This window comes from Plecotus auritus (genome assembly GCF_963455305.1).
Source record: "Plecotus auritus genome assembly, chromosome: 8".
Lineage (NCBI taxonomy): Eukaryota > Metazoa > Chordata > Mammalia > Chiroptera > Vespertilionidae > Plecotus > Plecotus auritus.
The window spans coordinates 138966449-138987905 of NC_137782.1; the positions used below are offsets into that span (position 1 = coordinate 138966449).

Consider the following 21457-nt stretch of genomic DNA (forward strand, 5'->3'; position numbering starts at 1 on the left):
AATGCATTTTTTCTATCACATTCATATAAATAATACTTGATTTCATTACTTAACATGTCCATAGTTAAATATACCTCTGAAGAGTGCTGCATGAGAATATCCCCTAATGTTTTTTTGACCTTGACATCAATGAAATGTAACAGTTTTTATTGTAGAACTTATCTATTAGAGATTTTAATAAAAATGGTACTTAAATCAATTTTTGCCAGGTAACTTGAACTGAGCATCCATCAGTCAAGAAAGATAATTCCAAATGTTGGCACCAAAGGGTTTTCTCAGAAATGGTCTTAATTGAGGGGTGTAAAATTCTTGTGACAAAGTGATTATTTCTCACTTATTAAAGAAAAGGTGGTAAAGGTTTGTTGTAGCATGTCTCTGAATGCACATTTGAAGTTACAAAACTTGGTTTTGAAACAGTATTAAGACTAAAAATGAACTATCTTAACTTGAAGTTTTTAATCTTACTGAAATTCTATTTTGAGATATGCACTTAATGAATTATATATGAAATTTTAAAAATAGAATTCATTGCTAATTTTATGACTGTTCTTCAGTGGTACTGTAATTGAACTTATTTGTGTAATTTTAAGAGCTGACTAATGAGTATAACATCTAGAATGAGAAGCACACATTCTAAAAAGTTGTAGGGTTAAAAGATCACCGTGATGTTTATTTGCCCTTTTTAGGCAGTGGAAGAACTATTTAATCTGATGCAGCTGTTTATAGCTCAGAGGCCAGATATGAGAGATGAAGAATTAGAAGATATTAAACAGTTTAAGAAAACAACCATAAGTTGTTACTTGCGTTGCTTAGATGGCCGCTCCTGCTGGACTACTTTAATAAGGTAAAAAGTTGTTTTGTGGGGTTTTTTTGTTTTTCCAACTGAGAGGATGGGGACCATACTTTTGACAATTTAAGTTATAACTATAAACGTTTACCAATTCTGTAAGGTTATTGGGGAAGCATTTATGTGTTTAGTCACCATGAAGAATTTATATTTTGAAAGCTAATGAGCTACTTTTGAGCAGGTTTTGTTTTTGTTTGGTTTTGCATTGTTTGTGTTTTGTCAAAATGATAGAATCTTAAGGTTGAAAGGAACCCTAATAGACAGTATTCTATTTAAAGTTCAATACTTGCTTTCTCTCGGACAGTCATCCAAATTATGCTTGAACAGTTCTGTTCTAGAGGCCTCCAGAAATAGCTTTTTTCATCTTTGGATGAGTCTCACTATTAATATGTTTTTCATTTGTTTAGCCCTATCTATCTTTTTAAACTAGGAATTAGGAAAATAACAAATCATGATCTTTACAGTTAATCAGAGCAAATTAAAATCCATTTTAATTTCTTAAAATGCATCTATATATTACAATAAGACTTGGAGATGATGTCCTTTATTAGGCACATTTCTTGGCAGTACATTCTTTTTTTTTTTTTTTTTTAATATATATTTTATTGATTTTTTTACAGAGAGGAAGGGAGAAGGATAGAGAGTTAGAAACAGAGATGAGAGAGAAACATTGATCAGCTGCCTCCCGCACACTCCCTACTGGGATGTGCCCGCAACCAAGGTACATGCCCTTGACCGGAATCGAACCTGGGACCCTTGAGTCCGCAGGCTGACGCTCTATCCACTGAGCCAAACCGGTTAGGGCTATGTGTATAGCTTTATAATACATTTGTATACTCTATTGTGTGCACACTACCCAAAGTCTAGTCTCCTTCTGTCATCATGTATGTGACCTTTCACCCTCTTCATTTTCCCCCTACACCCCTTGCGTGCTACCATTCTGTTGCCTGTATCTGAGTTTGTTTTTTTTGTTTGTTCATAGTGTTGAACACTCTAGTATCTTAAGCTATTCAACTGAAGATAGTTATTTCACATTATCTTCTTCAGAAAACTTTCAATTTGGATCTTTATTAATACACAAAATGCTTTTGCCAGGACTCTTTAAAGGAAATTTTTAAAATGTTGGCATTAATTTTGAATATATTGGTTTCCCAAGATTTACTACTTAAAGTTTTTATTTTCAATAAAAGATTTGGAGCTTTCTTAATTCTTTCTTTTGAAAAAGGAAAGAAAACATTTTGTTAAAGTGGAAGGATTTCCAGTCATACTATATAAAAGCAGTTTTCAGTACCTAATAATGAAATTAGATCTGCTAACAAGAATAATAACTGCTTTTGATTATTATATAAATTTTTTAAGGCCACCATATGTTTTTGTTTGTTTTTTTGTTAATCCTCACCCAAGGATATTTTTCCATTGATTTTTAGAGAGAGTGGAAGGGATGGGGAGAGACAGAGGGAGAGAAACATCGATGTGAGAGAGACACATCAATTGGTTGCCTCCCGCACGCACCTCAACTGGAATTGAACTCGGGACCCTTCAGTCTGCAGGCCTACGCTCTCTTCACTGAGCCAAACCGGCTAGGGCCACCATATGTTTTTAATGTTTTTCCTGTTATGTTTCTCTTTTTTCCACTAACCACCTAATGAGTGATTTGATAATATAAGTATATATTATTGTTCAGAACTTAGCATAATCTCAAAGATAAACCCATTATAAAAATAAGCATTTTTTTTATACTGAAACTTACAAAATATTCTTATTACATCTCTCCTACCATTGTGGATAATTAAGAGTAGACTAGATATTGTTAGACATTACTTTTCTTTAAGTTACTTAGAGGGTTTCGTATTTAATATTATCTCCTTTTATTGAATTACTAAGAAATAGATGTAGTAGTCTCTTTCTATAAGTAGGAAAGTAGAGAGCCTAAATGACAATATACTTCTGGTTTTGTTTTGTGTTTTTAATCAGCAAAGTGTTGTGTTCTGATTCAGAATTCTCAAATTAGACTTTATGTATTCTTCCAGTGCCTTCAGAATATTATTAGAATCTGATGAAGACAGGCTTCTTGTTGTATTTAATCGAGGGTTGATCCTGATGACTGAGGTAAATATTTTGTAGATTTACGTCATTTTAATTTTCTCACCAAGACTTCTTGTTTTGTGGATATTTAGAGTTTATTGTAGACTGTTTTACAGGTATTTAGATTTTAATTATACCAATCAGTAGATGCTAATTAATATTCAGAGAATAACTAGGTCACAATTTTTAGAGTGCTATTTACTTTTTCCATAGTAATTCCATACTTTCCCCCTCAGTTTGTTTGTATTTATTTATTTTAAAAAATATTTTTATTGATTTCAGAGAGGAAGAGAGAGGGAGAGAAAGATAGAAACATTAATGATGAGAGAGAATCATTGATCGGCTGCCTCCTGCACGCCCCCTACTGGGGATCAAGCCCGCAACTTGGGTATGTGCCCTTGACCGGAATTGAACCTGGGACCCTTCAGTCCACAGGCCAACACTCTATCCACTGAGCAATACTGGCTAAGGCTCAGTTTGTATTTAGAACAAACACTTGAAGTAGACTAGTTTTATGCATTTTATTCAAAGGCACAGTTTCTCAAGAGCTCACATATTTGATTGCATTAAGAAACTGAGATTAGCATCATCAGAGAAAGCTAGTGAGACTGTTACAGGTGGTTAAAATCAGCCATTCATTCTTCCCATAATTCTTGAACATCCATGCTTTGAGATGATTTTAAGGCCATAGAGGTCCATTGTAACCTTTAGTGTATTAATGGAGATAAGATGAAAAATATATGCCAAGGGTACCTTGAGATTAAGAGGTAGGGTGGTTTTTTCCAGAAAATGGTATGGCAGAATAGGAATACAACATGTTTGAAACTACTATGAAGAATCTGGACTTGGAATGATAAATGACTTAATTGGCACAGAGGCAAGAAAGTTTTGGTCATATTTGAGAAATGCCAACTATTTCTGTTTGGCTAAAACAAAAGGTAAGTGAAAGAGCAGTAGTGAGAATTTCATTCAAAAGATGTATGAATGTCTACTCTGCCAGGCTTTGTGCTAGGCACTGGAGGAGATACAGCAGTGAGCAAGACAGACATGGCTCCTATCTTCACAGTCTACAGGTTAAGTGTTGCACAAGTACATCGTTCAGGTTATATACTGCCACAGATTCTAGTCCATGAATTTTGAACTGATTTGAAAGGATTAGAAAAAGATGGTATAAAGAAAGTGGGAAAAAAAAATCTTAAGGCTTTAATTAAACTAATATAGTTAAAGGAGTTAATAGATTTAACAAGCCAGTATTTATATATATAAAAGGCTAATATGCTAAGTGACCATCCGGGTAATTACATCACGTAGTAACGCCCAGCTTCCTCTCCCTCATGACTAGCTGCCTCTGAGTTTCTTCAGCCTAGGAACATGATTTGCTTTATAGCTAACTGGAAACATTTTACACTTTAACCAAATGTCTGTGAAGCATTTTCACGTTCCTCATATCATTTGATCCTCACAGAAGTCCTGGAGTAGGTAAATAGGAGACTCGGTGGAATCCTATTTTCTTTTCATTAGCTGGAAAATGGAGATTTAGAAAGCTTAGAAACTTGACCCAACTGAAAAGAAGTAGGAAATGGTGGACCTTGAAAATGACTTCAGGTTTTCTCACTGCGCAGAATATAGTCAAACACTGCTGCAGTTAAATATTTTACCCTTTATTCTCCCTGCGTGATCTACAATAATAATCTGCTTGGTGTTGATATTTACTGTTGTGTTGCTGACAATTACCTGAAAGAGAAGTGCTTCACTGGGCTGGAAAAAGTTTAGCTAAATCAGAAAGCAGGTCTAATTAAGCAAGTTTATTCTATATATATAAAAGGCTAAGTTGACTCACACATGTGTGATTAAGTAAAGCTCTCGCTGGCACCAATCACATGCATGTGTTTCCATCATTGTTGATCATGAATTTGGTTGACACTTGTATTATAGAGAAAGGGCGAATAGCAGTATTAAAATATTTCTTCTAATTAATTTCCTTTCAATGTGCACGAATCCATGTACCGGGCCACTAGTGATAAAAGAAATTCCTACCCTTTTGAGCTCTTTTACCTCTTCCTTTTGAGTATAGCTGACAGCTATGTCATCATTTTCTTTCTTTAGAAGCCTTGCTATTCTCCCTAATCTTCATGTTGTTGCCTGCTGCCTTATACTCTAAGGCTTGCTATCTTAGAGCAAACAGTAACAAAAAGAAGAAAAATATGATTAAACAAATTATTCCTTCACACTAAAATGTGTACACAAAATATCAGGGCTCTGAAGTGTGAGGACTGTTCTATATTTTAAAAGAGCTAAATGAGAGAATTTGACTTTTAGATTAAAAAAAAACACAAATATATTTTCTTTGTGTTCATATGCATATACATAGTCTGAGTCTGAAAACATCTGTCTAGAATGAGCTCTACAGTTTTGTGGCTCAATAAAGTAAAAATGAAATGAAGTTTTCCATTTTTTAAATCACTTGTAGTCATTCAACACACTGCACATGATGTATCACGAAGCCACCGCTTGCCATGTGACTGGAGACTTAGTAGAACTTCTGTCAATATTCCTTTCGGTATTAAAGTCTACACGTCCATATCTTCAGAGAAAAGGTTTGGCTATTCCTATCTCTTTTTTGGTTTGTTTGTTTGTTAAAGAACAAAATAAGCCGTTTAAACCGCGTGCTTCAGAGAATTTGTTTTTATCTCCAGTTACAGAAGATGGGGCTGTTGCTAGTCATAAAGAAATGCTTATCATGACCTCTTGATATAAGATTGAAATGCTCTTATTTTCTTTATGTCTACCCCAAAAATAGTCAGGCATGTTTTAAGTGTCAAGGTATAGGAGACTGGAAAACATTTCCAGCACAGTAACAATATGAGTATTTTGTGAAGGTTCTTTAAGCGTGAAACTTCATGGCTTAGATTAGATCACTTTAGTTTCAAGAGAAATAACTATAAAAATATCTCTTGTGTACCTGAAAGATAATGTGAACTCTGAACTTCATATAAATTTCCAAAATATAGGGTATATTCGTCACTAAAATATGTGCTTTAAGAAATTTAGTAGGTTTAATAGTAGTAGCCATCTCATGAAAACAGTCATAGCTTTTACCCAAGATGTTTATGTAATAATATGTGTTTCTTAGTGTTAGTATTCTGCAGTTTACATGGAAAATAATAGTGAGGAGGTTTAATCTCAAATGGCATATTTATGTGTATTTTTGTATTTGCAGATGTGAAACAAGCATTAATCCAGTGGCAAGAGCGAATTGAATTTGCCCATAAACTATTAACTCTTCTTAATTCCTATAGCCCTCCAGAACTTAGAAATGCCTGTATCGGTAAGTAACTTAGAAATCCTAGTAAAGAACATTTTTGTGGGACTATTTTTCTGTAAGATGTGATGTTCTGTATGGTTTGGAAAGACATTTGTAACTTTTTATGTATAACTTGCAATGGCCAACAGACCCTAAGAATCGAATTTTATTTCTTAACATGCCAATAATGACCTATGTGATCACTTAGTATATCTGGGCTCTTTGACCTTAGGTTATCTCTAGATCTCTTGCTCTGACTCTTCTATCCTATGTAAGCAAGATAGAATCATGCAAATGTTTACAAAGTAGAATTGACATTGTAAAGGGTTGTGGTAATTATTTCACTGTGAGCTCTTTTGCCTAAAGATACTTCTTAGTAGTTGTTCATAGACTCCTAAGTATTTTACCTTTTTATTGATTGCATATTTATAATAAAATAATTTGTGCCTGTTAAAGGACCCCCTCATTTTAAATTTACATTGAAGTTTCTGCTACTTTAGAAGCCACTTTGAATCTTTAGATACTATAACTACTTATATCAGTTTCTCAAAATAACATGAATAACTAACTGACTGTCATGTGTAAGCAGTCAGTCTTAGCAGGCATTGGTCTAATGGTCTGTGGAATTACTGGCCTATGCCTCTCCAGCAAGAGGAGAGAGGCGCATGGTGGTAATCTTGCCAGAATCTCTACCAGTCGCCTGTCGTCATGAGCTTGACACTTACGTGATTAGAGGATGAGAATCAGTCCAGCTAGCATCATGAAACAAAAGTAGATTAAGGATTATTCCTTATATCTGAAGAACTTGGAACCTTACTTATATTTCTTGATATGTTTCTTCAGTTGATTTTATGAAGACACATAATGTGCATTAAATATTTCCCTCAGTGTACTTCTTCATGATGCTTCTCTTGGATAAATAATATACAAATAAATAGTTTTAAATTTTAGTATCTAAATGATGGCCCTTTTGTGGTTAGTAACTCTGCTGATCTAGATTTGATTGAGCATCAGACATGATTTCTCCCAGTGTCAGGAGCTAAAACAGTTTTAGACCCATTAAAACTTTCCAGCTGCCACACTGCAACTAGTCAGTCCAAAAGGGTTTGTGAGTTTGAAAGTAACAGGTAGACATACTCCAGTTTTTTAATACCCAAATTGTGTTCTTACTTTCAGATGTCCTCAAGGAACTTGTGCTTTTGAGTCCCCATGACTTTCTTCATACTCTGGTTCCATTTCTACAACACAACCATTGTACTTACCATCACAGTAACATACCAAGTATGTATTCATCTAGCCCAGTCCTTGAATATGGTTGGCATTTAAACTTTCTGCACACTGAAACATGGAGATTTATTTTTTCCATTTATTCTTATTGTACACTTTTAATGTCTTAGTGTCTCTTGGACCTTATTTCCCTTGTCGAGAAAATATCAAGCTAATAGGAGGGAAAAGCAATATTCGGCCTCCGCGCCCTGAACTCAATATGTGCCTCTTGCCCACAATGGTGGAAACCAGTAAGGTATGTTGGGATGCCAGGAAAACCATGTTTCTATAGTACACAATAATTTGAAATTTCCCCTCTGGCAGTTAAGAGTATATTAGACTTAAATGACCATTTTGTGGATCCTAAAAAGATTAGACTCATTTGGACTTTTCCTTTATAGTGCTCTGAAATGTTGGTTTAATATTTGCAAAATCAACAGTAAGCACAAGTAGTAAGTTTTTTTTTCCCCCCTTAAAAATACCTTAATGGAAAACCTTATTAGTGTTTGTTACTAGGCCAAATTATAAATGGGTCATATATATCTAAACCTGAAAAGTCAAGTTAGGTACTTACTGCTGTTTAAATTCACCACATAATCAATGACTTCTCTTACTGACCTTTAATTATAATCCTTTGACCTAAGCTTTGTATCACAATTGATAGATTTATCATCATTTGTAGTCTGACTTTGTCCTCTAACGCTTATTCTAAAAATAATACTAATTTTAAATTATGGAGAGAAGGTACAGGATAATTTGTTTTAGTTTCAACATTTTTTAAACAATTTTTCCACTTACCTTTTTTCACCCCACTTCATTCACACTCTCCCTTGCCCACTATCTTTGTATCTTAAATATATTTGAGTTTTTATAAGATAAACTATAAAAAATAATTAACCCTGTAGTAACCATTACAAAAATAATTTGGAATCTATTTCAAAAATAAAATTTAATTTATTCTTCTTGATTATATGTCTATAGAGTTAAAAGTGTCACATTTTAAAATCTTATAGTAATTTTACTTTATTAAAGTATGTAGAAATAATGGGTAATTTTAATTGACAGCATTTGCACACTGAAAATAAACTTGTGACAATTAAGATCTTAATAACCTTACTAGAAACTTGGAAATTAAAACTAGATTCTTATAGATATTAAATATTTAATCAGCTTTTTAGTTAAATTTATTACATTTGCACAAAATATGCTCTTTAATTTTTTATACAATTTAAGTGCAACCATTTTATCATCTTTAACCTTCAGGGCAAAGATGACGTTTATGATCGTATGCTGCTAGACTACTTCTTTTCTTATCATCAATTCATCCATCTATTATGCCGAGTTGCAATCAACTGTGAAAAATTTACTGAAACATTAGTTAAGCTGAGTAAGTATAAAAGATGAGCAGTAAATTCCACTGAATTATTTTAAGTCCCTAGCCATTCAGGAAGGGGAGGAAAAAAATGAGACAATCCTTTTCTTATTTTTTAAGTGAATGTTTAAAAATATTAATTATTCTTGGGAACATTTTTATTAAGAAAACACCAACTTACTGGTTTCCATTGAATAGATCTGCCCAGAGTTTCAGCTGGCCTATACAGGAGTGTGGAGTAGGGCTGTCACTTTTGTACATAGAAGCCCATGTCCTCCTCCATCTGCCCAGCAGAATTTAAAAACAAAAACTGTTCTGCTTAGGGAGACAGGCTTATTTCCCCAGCCCTGATCTTGAGGGTAAGTTGAGATCTATAGTGCCAGCTGTGCTTTGGAGCTGGTAACACCAAGAGCAAGCTGACTGGGCTTGCTAGGGTGAAGCAGAGGTGCATATATGAGTAAATTAGGAGGTAAGTCTCATAAAATAGAGAGGTGAGTAGAAAAGGAAATTTGAAAAGGAATATGTGAGAAATAGAAAACAAAACCATCAGTGAATTATTAGGGGGGAAGAAAATGCCAATTAATAAGTAATATTGTCTTTCCAAGGATGTGCCTGAGAGCTGTTAGAGAATGCTCCCTTTGGGTGACATTTTTTAGCTGATAAATCTTTGGAAGACATGTAGCCCTCCTCAGATGTCCCTTATCTCAGGACTTCCAGGGTTCCCAGGGTCTGTGTGTCTTGCTTCTTTAGGGAAGGGCCAGGATCCTTTTCAGTATTTTGTAGTTTTATTTCAGAGCATGGGAAATAAAATACTCCTGGAATTATCACGCAGGTCAAGAAATAGAATGTTACCACACCCTAGAAATCCCCTTGTGTTCCTTCTCAATCACAACCTCTTCCTTTCTGTGGAAAAGGTTTTGATCCATTATAGGTAGGGCAAAAGATGTGAACCTATTTTAGGTTTCATTATCCAAGAAGAAGGAAGTGGTAACAGCTGTCAGGGATAATTCCTCTTCAGAAAAACCATCTTATTGGTAAGTGATTAGAGCATCTTCAGATTTGAAAGGCTGTTTCTTCCACCTGTTATCATTAGCTGAATATATATGTAGCTGAGTGCCAACACGGTGTTGGGAGGGGTCAGGATGTGCTCAGATTGGCCATTTTGTGACTGCACAGTTGGGTTGTGGCACTTGGTAAAAAGCTAAAATGTAGCAGCAGTGGTGATCAGATGTAAAAGAATATCCAGGAGTTCTAGTAACAGCCTTGTTCCCAGATAAAGAGGGGACTTATAAAGATGCTGACCTTAAAAAAAGTTCTTGGTAGTTGTGTTCATATAGTTTATACCAAAAATAATGTGAGGAGCTATTTTAGCTACTTCAACAGCTCTAACCAAATAATGAATGTTCTTTCCTGTTTGGAACTGTTTCTTAACAACACAAATATACAGTTTCAAGGACACTATATATGGAGGGAAGCAGGAGGAGTGAGGAAAAGGACAACTCACTTAGACACATTAGCTGAATCAACTTTCATAATATTTTACTAGAGGCCCGGTGCACGAAATTTGTGCACGGCGGCGGGGGGGGGGGGGGGGGGCGGGGCGGGGGGAGCATTGTCCCTCAGCCTAGCCTGCACCCTCTACAATCTGGGACCCCTTGGGTGATGTCTGACTGCCCTCTCACAATCTGGGACTGCTGGCTTCTATCCACTCACCTGCCTTCCTACCTGATTGCCCCTAACCACTTCTGCCTGCCAGCCTGATCACCCCCTAAACACTCCCCTGCCAGCCTGATTAACATCTAACTGCTCCCCTGCTGGCCCGATCGCCCCCAACTGCCCTCCCCTGCCGGTCTGATGGCCCCCAACTGCCCTCCCCTGCCGGCCTGATCTCACCCCCAATTGCCCTCGCCCCCAACTGCCCTTCCCTGCAGTCCTGATCTTGCCCCCAACTGCCCTCCTCTGCCAGCCAATTTGGTTCTGATTGGTCGATTTGGTATCAATCCGCAGTCGCTCGGGAGCAACCTGTGGAGGTTGTGGTGGGGAATGTGATTGGTCGGGCTGAGAGCTGGGCGTTAATTGGTGCGGGTACCAGTCAGCATCAAAAGCTCCGCCTCCTAGGCAGCCATTGGCTCCTCACACTTCACCCAGATTTTGGTTTTGATTGGTAGGTTTCTATGCCAGTGTCTCTAGGCCTATCAGCGGGGCCTGATCAGAAAGGCGGGGCTGATCAGCACAGCCCCGGTGGAGGCCTGGAGAGAAACAGAGGTGCGGCTACTGGCGAGGCCTGGAGCAAAAGAGAGAGGCAAGTGCTGATCAACAGCTGCCACATAGGCTACAGATCAGACCCTTCTTCTCTCTTCAGGTCTCTCTCTGGGCATGATTCACAGCCCCCTCAGCAGTCAGTGCTAGGTCGCCACGGCAACCCAGCGCTGACTGTAGGACTGAGTTCGGTTGGTCGAGCCTCCAGTCATTGTGGATGTGATGGACCCAGGGTTTTTATATATTAGGATACTCTTATCACTGTTAAAACCATGAAGCACTGTTGATGCTGCCTTATATTTCTCTACATATGCACTATTCTATAGAACTTTTTACAAGGATGGAAATATTCTCCAACTGCATCACCATGCATAATATGATAGCCACTAGTCATATGTGAGTGTGGGGAACTTGAAGTGTGACTAAGGAACTGATTTTTTATTTTATTTTAACCAAGTTAAATTTAAAGAGCCGGATGTGGCTGGTGGCTACTGTATTAGAATAGCACATTGGCTGGTCCGAGTGCAGTGGTGTCTTAAAACTAATTGATCACAGCCAGTTACTGATTTCTTTGTTCCTTCTCCACTCCCACTGCTTCACTTGACTAGCCTTAAAAAAAAGAATAGCACAGCTCCAGATAGAAACCAAAGCCTTCACAAATTGAGCAGGATAGAAATTTTTCATGGTTGTATTTTATTTAATGCAGAAAATTGGATATGAAGTAAGACAAAGACCTAAAAACATTGCTTTCCTTGTGCCTCTTATAAATGGAGAGATATGTCTCAGTATTTGAAGGCAACTACTCCTTCCAGCTGACATAATTATTTCCAGGGAGAGGCACCTAGGAAAGAGCTTGAACAAAGCAAAGCCCATATTAATGACGGTAATGAGAAGCAGAGAGTTGATGAGTTTTCATTTGTATAATTGCTTCAAAAATTATATTTGACAACAAGGAGAGGAAAGGGTAAGTTTAAATTGGTTGTGTTCTTAATCATTTGAGTCTTGAGATTAGGTGGTCCAAGGGCTAGAGTATTTTGACCAGCCATAGATGGGATTGTCTCAAGACTGATATTGGATTGCAAGTCATTTTTAGTTTTGAGTTAAAGTCTTTGTGGTAATTTTCACATGGGTAACTGAGCAGATTTTAAGATTATTGGGGGAATAAAAGGAATTATGTAGTAACTGTAGATTAGAATTGCAGGGGATAGAGTTGCAAGTACTAAATGGAAAAGGGAGGAAGGTGGAAGTACTTTTGAAGTGAGGACAGTCAGGTATGGGGTTAGGAGAGACAGAAGTGGGAAGAGAATTCAGGAAGGGTGAACAAGCTGTTGACTGCCATGTAAAATAACAGTGTCTGAAACCACGGTATTTTGATACTTTAATATAGAAGATTTTAGCTAGAAAAGTTCTGACAAAGGGACTGCACTATTGATTTCTAAATACTTAACTAAAGATACAGTAATTTTGTTTTCTTTTTTAGTATTTACTAAATATGTAGTTCACAATTAAAAACAATATCAGGTACACATCATATCACTCACAGCTTCCTACCACTTTTATTCACTTTTTGCTTATCTCTTTTTTGCATAAAAACAGCAAGTATGGGTTTATTTTTCCCCCCTTTCTTACATAAAAGTAAGCTATAATGATTAAAACCATGTGATGCAGATATGGAAATTCACAGGCAGAACAGTGCGGAAAAGGCTCAAAAACAAATATAAGGATATACGAGGACACATCAGATCAATGGTGCATGGGTGGTATTGAGATAGTCATCTGGTAGAAGGTGGGGAGCCTTGAATACCTGCTTCATACCTTAGACCAAAATATATTACAGGAGGATTAATGATTTAATTGTGAAGAGTAAAATCATAGAAATGTTAGAGATTATATAGATGCCACCTTGAGATTTGAAAGACTCTGGAAACAAAACCCAGAAATAATAAGAAATTGAAAATTTTGTCTACATAAATATAAAAAATACTATATATTTTAAAATGCCATAAATTGAATGAAAATACAAAGAGATAATGGGAAAAATATTTGCATTCGTAACAGATAAACAGCTAGTATTGCCAAATAACAAAGAGTGTTTAGGATTCAGTATGATGGTAAAGAATATAAAGTAAAATAAACAAAGACCGTGAACAGGCAGTGTACACATGCACGCATGCACAGTACATATGAAAAGTTGTCCGAACTTCATAAATAAAGAAAGCAAATAACAATTCCTCTTTTTTCAACTATGAGTTAAAGTTTAGATAATACGCATGTTTGGGGGGAAAAGATCTTATAAAGGGGTTGGTTTGGAGAGGCAATTTGACATTATCAACTTAGATCTAGAAATCCACTTTACTTCTAAGTATGTACAACAATATACATAAGATGTTTATTTTCACTTAGTTTGTACTAAGTGAAAATTGGAAACAACCGAATGTCCCTTAATAGGAGCTTAGTTAAGTAAACCAAAGTTTAGCCTTTAAAATAAAAAGATGGGAATTGACTGTGGATTATGTGAAAAAAATAAATTGGAAAATGATGCAGACAGAAAGTGACATTTTTAAACCCATTTTTAAAAAGATTTTTTTTAACTTATTTTTTTTTTCCAAAGAGGAGGGGAGACAATGGGGGGAGGGGAAAGGGAGAGGGAGAAAGAAAGAGGGGGAGGGGGAGAATGAAAGAGAGGAACATCAATTGGCTACCTCCTGCATGTCAACCAACTGAGCCACGCTGGCCTGGGCTGACTACATTCTCATTTTAAAAGGGAGAAAATCACTCAGTATATGCAAAAAAAAATTTATCACCTATAGAGGATTATGTTCTAATTGTATATGGATAAAATTATGGGGTGTTTTTATTTTCTAGGTTGAATATCTGTAAAGGTTTAAATTATTTGCAATGATCATGCGATGGTTTTGTATTTGGGAAACAAAAAAAGTTTAATATAGAAAACTGGTACTACAAATTCTAATACCATTTTTTAGATACTATATAATTTATGCAGAATTAACAAGGTGCTTAAGTAGAATTAAACTTAATTACAAATCCCTAGATTTCATCATTTAGTTAAATAATTTTCAGAGACAAAACAAGAATTTATCACCTTTATTATTTAACACTAGAGGCCCGTTGCACGATATTCGTGCAATAATAGGCCTTCCTTCCCCTGGCTTCACTCCCATCCGCCCGGGAGTCGGCAAGTCCCCACTCCCCAGCGGCCAGGGAGCCAGCACGTCCCCGCTCCCGGCCCCGCTCCCGGCCCACCCAGGAGCCGGCAAGTCCTCACTTCTGTCTGGAGCACTGCTCCAGTAGCTCCCTCCGCTGCCCCCCTTCCTCTCATAGCAGGCGTCAGGCCCTCCATCTTTGTTGGGTTAATTTGCATGCCCACTCTGATTGGCTGTGGGCATAGCGGAGTGATGGTTAATTTGCATGTTTCTTTTATTAGGTAAGATTGTTTTGGAAAGTGTGCTTAATGCATTAATAACCAGAAGTAAAAATAGATTTTCTTAAAGTAACATTATGATGTTACTAGAAAATCCATAATCTTCAAATCTCTGGAATTAAAAAATTGTTATAGTAGGTAAAAGTAAACATGTTAAAATTTCAAATTATAAAAAGCACAGCACTGGCTCATGCTTAACCTTTTTGTGATGTCAAGGTGGTATTTGATTAGAGAAGCAACTGGTTAGCTGTTTCTGAAAAGGTACTTCAGAACAGGGCCAATCATTTATTGCAGATCAGAGCCAGCATTTACTAATCCACCGAAGACAAATGAATCTCTTTATTCTAGAGTCTAGGACCTAGACTAATACCTGGTAATTGTATTTAATAGACATATTTATAATTCTACTTACTATACCAATTTGTTGATTTACAGAGAAAAAAACTGGCACAGGTAGGACGAGCAGATTTTTTCCAGTAACCTACAAAGGAAGCTGAATAGACAACAGTAGGTTACTTAGTGGTCTGAAGTCATAACAAGGGGAATTAGAAACATCATATGTGTGATAACCTTAGGCTAAGACGTCTTGGTGATTCAGTTTCACAGTGGAGCATTGAGACTGAATTGTGGGCCTTTCATCCATTGGCTAAAGCTATCACTTCCCATGGATAATGCTGGGATATGATAAATATTCCTATAAAAGCTAGACAAAGAATTGTCCTATAATTCAGATAGGAGTAACCCTAACTGGTAAATATACATATGAAACATTTTATCCTACCTACAAAAGCAGTTTTAAGATTTTTCTTTTAATAACACACCAGTAGCTGCTACGGTATAAGTGTTATTGATGAAGAAAAGATATGTTGCAACAGTTTTTGATTGTTGTATATTAGTTCCTTTGTAAGTGGGGGATAAAGAAATACAAGTGTATAGAAGCCAGAAGGTTTTTGGCCTGCCCATCCTGTTTTACTGAGACCAAGCTTGGATGTGTGCCTAAGAACTTGGGCCATTGCATCACGCTGTGCTTTCCACCCAGTAAGTGAAGATTCCCCATGAGTACTGGAGGAGTGTGTGGAGTAGGATGGTATCGGTGTCTACCTTCAGTCACAGAGCCAAGATGCACCCGATCCTCAGTGTTCTGTGAAAATGCTAGAAAGAAATGGAAACTCTTGCTCTGAAGGAATGCCCTTCCTTCCAAAGGAGGTGCCACTCGGAAAAGGGAGTAGGTGGGACTATGAAAGGGGGTCCTTAGCGTGCCGTGAGTGTGTTTTCCAGAGTGCAGCGTACAAGATGGCCTAGGAAAAATAATGTTTATGTTAAATATGTGTGGGTCTGACTGTATTGCAAATACACATAACTACTACATCAAACCCATGATTTAGATAAATCCAGGGTAGACACAAACGTATCGTTCACTGGCTTTTGGGATGAACCTGAGCAGATTACATAATCTCTCTGAGCATAATTTCCTCATCAAAAAAAGGGAACAAAAATGAGAATAATGCCTCCAAATTGAAAAGTGTGATTATCTGACATAACTAGCATAGTAGAATGTCAGTATGTGTTTATTCTTCACTTGTAAAATAAAGATACTTGTATCAGAATATCACTTTAAGTGACCTAGATTATAGAAGGCCTCCATGGGGGTTTTTTGTTTGTTGTGGTAGTGCTGGCTTTTTGGTAGTTATGGAAAATAGGATTAAAGATTGTTTTACTTTGAGGGAGAAAAAAGAATAAACACCAGAGAAATATAAACTGAATTCTACAGTCTGCTTTCCCTAAGAGCGTTGATATCAGTGCAGCCTTTAGGTCAGGGGTTGACAAGCTTTCTGCAAAGGGCTGGATATTAAGTATTTTAGATTTGCAGGCCGTATGTGGTCTCTGTCTGCCTGTTTATTATACTCCTTTAAGAATGTGAAAACTCATTTTAGCTTACATGGCCACACAAAAACAGGCTGTGGGTCACAGTGTGCCAGCTCCTGCTCTACTTTTATGGGTAATTATGATGCTGGGATGTGCATTATAGATACTCTGTTCCAACAGTTGATGACATGCCCTTGTTTGCTTATGTATATTAGATAAAAGAGAAGATTGAGTTTCCGTGGATCTTTATAAAGGGATTAATCTTGACAGGAAAGTAAATGGGTTTACCCACAAAAGGGAGTTGAGGCATCTTTGGATGACTAAATTGGGTGACTGATCTGACTTCCCTTTCTAAAATTTTCTCAAATCCTTGGTCTAATCCAGGGGTTGGCACACAGCCTGCATGCTGCTTGTTTTGTATAACCAATGAGCTACCTTCAAGCTTAGAAAGGTTTTTGCTTGTTAGGTAGTTTAAAACCCCCACTAGATTCTGAATAGTTTGTGACACATGAAAACCACATGAGATTTAAATTTCAGGGTTCTTAAAGTTTTATTGAAAGGCAGCCACGCCCATTCATTTAGTGTTATCTGTGGCGCCTTCACACTACTCTGCCAAGTTGAGTAGTTGTAACAGATCAGATCATATGGCCACAAAGACTAAAATATTTACTGTTTAGCCCTTGAAAACTTTGCTCACTTTAGGTCTAATTTATAATTTTTTTTAATGGAGGAGATAGCTTTTATTGTATTTCTCCTTCTCCATCATTATACTTTGCCTAGGGGTGGAAGAGTGGAGGATGGGAAATTGACTTCAAACTATGGTATCGAAATTTCTGTGGTTTGAGAGGTGGGAGGGCAAGAGGGTAGGGGAACGAATTTCTTAAAGATGCACTTGACATCTGAACAGGCAAGAAGAGGAAAGGTTAGAACAACAGAGGTTCCAAATAGGATGCTGACATACAGATAGGTATGATCTATCCAAAAGATCCTGGGAACAAGGCTAGAAGGTGTTAAGACTCAGAGCATTGTTTACCTAAATCTACCATGAAGATAATTCTCCCTATTTTTAGAGAAACAAGGTAAAAGAGGAAGTAACGATGTTATCTAATTCTGAATATCTTTTTGATCTTAGGAAATCTCGAGTGCGTGGGTGCACACATCTACCTTGCAGTCTAGCTGTTGCATAAAAATTCTCTAATAGGTAGAGTGGTACCTGAATCCAAGAAAGCTTTAGAACCACTTGGCAGTAACCTTTATTAAATTGTCTCAAATAAAGTTCCAGTATTCAAAAAGCAGAATTGGTTTAAGTTGCCTCAGATCCTTCTGAGAATGAGGTGTGGGATATTAAAAAATTCAAAGTGTACTGCATTCTAAATTATGTGGTTAAAACATTGGAATGAATTCTTCCCTTTGAGTATTTTACATATTTCTAAAACATAGAAAATATGCATAGTGATGACTAGAAATAGCTATTATAATGCACCTGCATTGCAGTTCAATACCTCAGTAGTGCAATTTATAACCTATTCTGATTTCTTTTCAAATATTAGGTATCCTAGTTGCCTATGAAGGTTTGCCACTTCATCTTGCACTGTTCCCCAAACTTTGGACTGAGCTATGCCAGACTCAGGTAAAGAAAATTAGTTTTAGATTATTTGGTCTTTAATCTCATATGACCCAGGTGGTCAGTAATTTTAGGAACAATGTGTTGAAAGCTGGCTGGACACTGAGGATATTTTAGAATCTTGGTAAGTAAAATATGATTAACGGAAATAATAGCTATTAAGCATTGGGCATTTAGTTGCTCTTTGAAATTTTTGACTTTGGTAGGCTTGTATTACAGGATATTTCAAATAAGCTGTTAATAATTGAATTCCTCATTTGTAGGTCAATATCAGTAGTTGTGGTAAAAATCCAAAACAGGGAGATACTAGGGGAAGAAGACATGTCACTTCTTGCTTTCTCTGCCCTGCCCCCATTTGTCTCTTGCTCCCCTCCACCATTCCAAAAGCTCTAGCAGAAACTACTTCAGCAATCTGCCCTTTACCTCTTGCTTCTCTGTTACCTCTGAGTAGTTTTCAAATCGGATGCACTTGTTTTCTTATCAATAATCTCATAAAGAACAGGAAACACTGTGCCCTTAAGTATCTGAGAGCCAACGTCTTAAAGTTGGCACCTAAATAACACTTGTTAAATTGTGGAGGGAGAATGTCCTGCAGTGGGGAGAAACCAGATTGGTCCAAAAGTTGGGCTCATTCTTAGGTCAGGCAAAAAGGATCCCCACTCTTTTAGACCCTGAAAAAGGTACTGTTTTCCTGCCTGATTGCATCTGCTCATTTCCAGAGAAAGAGATGAGTTTAACTTTCCTTTGGCATAAACCTTTTATCCACATTATAGTATCTGAATTTCTTTGAGCTTGGTCCAGTCTCCTGCCCAGGCTCTGTATATTCTCAAAATGGATCTGTGTCAGGTACTATAATAGTTGTTTCTCTGTCTCCTTGTCCCAAACTCTGAGCTTCTCAAGTGCAGAGACTTTATCTGTCATCTCTGTTCCTTGAAGAAATGTCATTTTGTTTTCTACAGGAGGAATCTTTGAAAGGCTAGACACATTGATCACACACATGGTTTAGTGCTTTGTAGATAATCAGAAAATGACTTGCTGGTTGATTTTTTAGCTGAGTGGTCTATTCAGTAAATTAAAGCAGATCAGATCTCTTTTTTTCTTCTCTGTTGCTGATCTTTCTTGATTTGGATGGTTGCTTCGTGTGTGTGTGTGTGTTGGGGAGGGCTGTACTCTGCCACTTCCTACTGCTTCTAAAGTTTTAACTCATGTTAGAGAATACATTAAAGTCCTAAAATTATCTCTGCATGTGCTGTTTACCTATTATCCATTAATTGGTCCCCTAAAAACATTCTATTTGACCAGTCCTTTAATTCTCTTAATGCTAGATAATAAAAGCATTATTTTAAAGGAAATATTTGTTCAGTTTTGCCAAAATTTTTACAAGTCTCTTCTGTTAGCACTCACCCATGTAGTCCAGGTTAGTAATATTTTAACTGATTGGGAGGACAGCTGCTGTAACTGAAAGTTTAGACAGAGTTACAAGTGTTTTTCCAGCCGGATGCACAGACTCATGTACCTCATAAGCAGTATGTTTAAGGTTTACAGTGATTTCAGTGCTCACCCATCAGTACTTCTTCTCCCCACTTTAGTCTGCCCTGTCAAAAAATTGCATCAAGCTTTTGTGTGAAGATCCTGTTTTTGCAGAATATATAAAATGTATCCTAATGGACGAAAGAACTTTCCTAAACAACAACATTGTCTACACATTCATGACTCATTTTCTTCTAAAGGTATGTTGTACTTTGAAAACTCAATGTTACTTCCAGTTCGTTAATGTTTGTGTTTTCATTATATTGGTCTTTTGGAGATTTTTTTAATACCTTTTTTTTTTAGGTTCAAGGTCAAGTGTTTTCTGAAGCAAACTGTGCCAATTTGATCAGCACCCTTATTACAAACTTGATAAATCAGTATCAGAACCTGCAATCTGATTTCACCAACCGAATTGAAATGTCCAAAGCAAGTGCTGCATTAAATGGGGTAAGAACTGTGGAAGGGAGCAGTCATGTACTCCAGAACTTCCTTAAATCAACTCTAAATTTGGTCTTACTGTGATTTTATTATGCCTTTATTATTCAAACTCTAGAAGTCAAATATGAAAAACTAATCAAAGTTTTAAAAATTTGTTCACTGTGCCTTTTATGTATATCACACTTTGAAATATATATTTTTTAATTTTTAGAGAGAGGAATATCAATTTGAGAATGAAACACTGATTGACTGCCTCCTAGATGTCCCCTAGTGGGGATCAAGCCTGCAATGGGGAAGGTGCCCTGAGCAGGAATCAAACCGGCAACCTTTCAGTGTGCACAGGACGACACCCAGTCGAGCCACACTGGCCAGGGTGCACACACTTTTACTACCTTAGAAGACATGAGCTAATGTCATTAAATGCCTAAGGCAGTATGACCCCTAAAAGACATTCCCTTTATCTCTACTTGTTTACATTTTTGAAACAATTGTGATTTTTCTATTGCTCATCAATCAGATTAATAATCTGTTATAAAGCCAGTTAAAACTAGGGAATTAGTAAGTTGCCTTACGTAGGCTGCCATGATGGCCATGCCATAGAATAAAGGAACCTCCTGGAAATGTGCTGGCATGTCTCCTGCAGCAGAGCCTCCCAAGTAACAAAATGCTGGTGCCAGCAGATTAGAGAGAGGAGGGAGAAGACCTTCCTGTTTTTCACATATTTGAGAAACTGATTTCTAGATTGATCCCTAAATTTCTCACAAATCATTCAGGGTTTGTTTTTTAAATTCCTATAAAGTTCTGTTTTTCTTCCCCCATTTTCAGAAAACACTATTTGAGTCTCTGGTCTGACTTTTTAAATGATGTGATGTATAAAATAACGGTATTAGTTACTTAGGACTTGAGATACAGTATCATAACATTGGCTTTCTAGTTGCAGCATTCTTCTAAAAATGCCAGAGAAGCCAGGGTAGATTCCTGGGAATGTAAATATGTGCATTGAACTGTGAACAAAGTGTTTCAAATGTTGGCTTTAGAATTTGAAATGTTCATGTCCGGGTTGTTGTAGGACCTACGGGCACTTGCTTTGCTCCTGTCTGTACACACTCCCAAACAGTTAAACCCCGCTCTGATTCCAACTCTGCAAGAGCTTTTAAGCAAATGCAGGACTTGTCTGCAGCAGAGAAACTCACTCCAAGAGCAAGAAGCCAAAGAAAGAAAAACTAAAGGTTAGTGTTATGGACCAGAATTAACTTTAGGGTGGGAGGAGGGAATACACTCGGTGTAACTGACCATACAATAGCTCTTTGTTCACGTGGGCCTCCTATATGTGAAGGCTGTAAAAGAAATTTCCCATAAACACACCCTCCCTCAGTGTGATCGTAGTGGCTCCTTTCAAGAAGTTGGTTTTGATGTCTTCACAG

At 36.9% G+C, this 21457-nt stretch overlaps 1 protein-coding gene across 5 annotated transcripts in view; it reads left to right on the forward strand.

Moving 5' to 3' along the window:
* USP34 (ubiquitin specific peptidase 34) overlaps window positions 1-21457 on the forward strand; it is a 241327-nt gene that overhangs the window by 218635 nt on the left and 1235 nt on the right. For 4 of the 5 annotated variants that reach the window (XM_080686042.1, XM_080686043.1, XM_080686045.1 and 1 more), the window contains 11 exons: window positions 687-844; window positions 2878-2956; window positions 5403-5529; window positions 6153-6260; window positions 7413-7517; window positions 7634-7758; window positions 8766-8889; window positions 17992-18071; window positions 19655-19795; window positions 19899-20042; window positions 21103-21262. In XM_080686042.1, the coding sequence (XP_080542168.1) occupies window positions 687-844; window positions 2878-2956; window positions 5403-5529; window positions 6153-6260; window positions 7413-7517; window positions 7634-7758; window positions 8766-8889; window positions 17992-18071; window positions 19655-19795; window positions 19899-20042; window positions 21103-21262 (1351 nt within the window). The remainder of the gene's footprint in view (window positions 1-686; window positions 845-2877; window positions 2957-5402; window positions 5530-6152; window positions 6261-7412; window positions 7518-7633; window positions 7759-8765; window positions 8890-17991; window positions 18072-19654; window positions 19796-19898; window positions 20043-21102; window positions 21263-21457) is intronic. The other variant, XM_080686046.1, reaches the window with a different exon arrangement.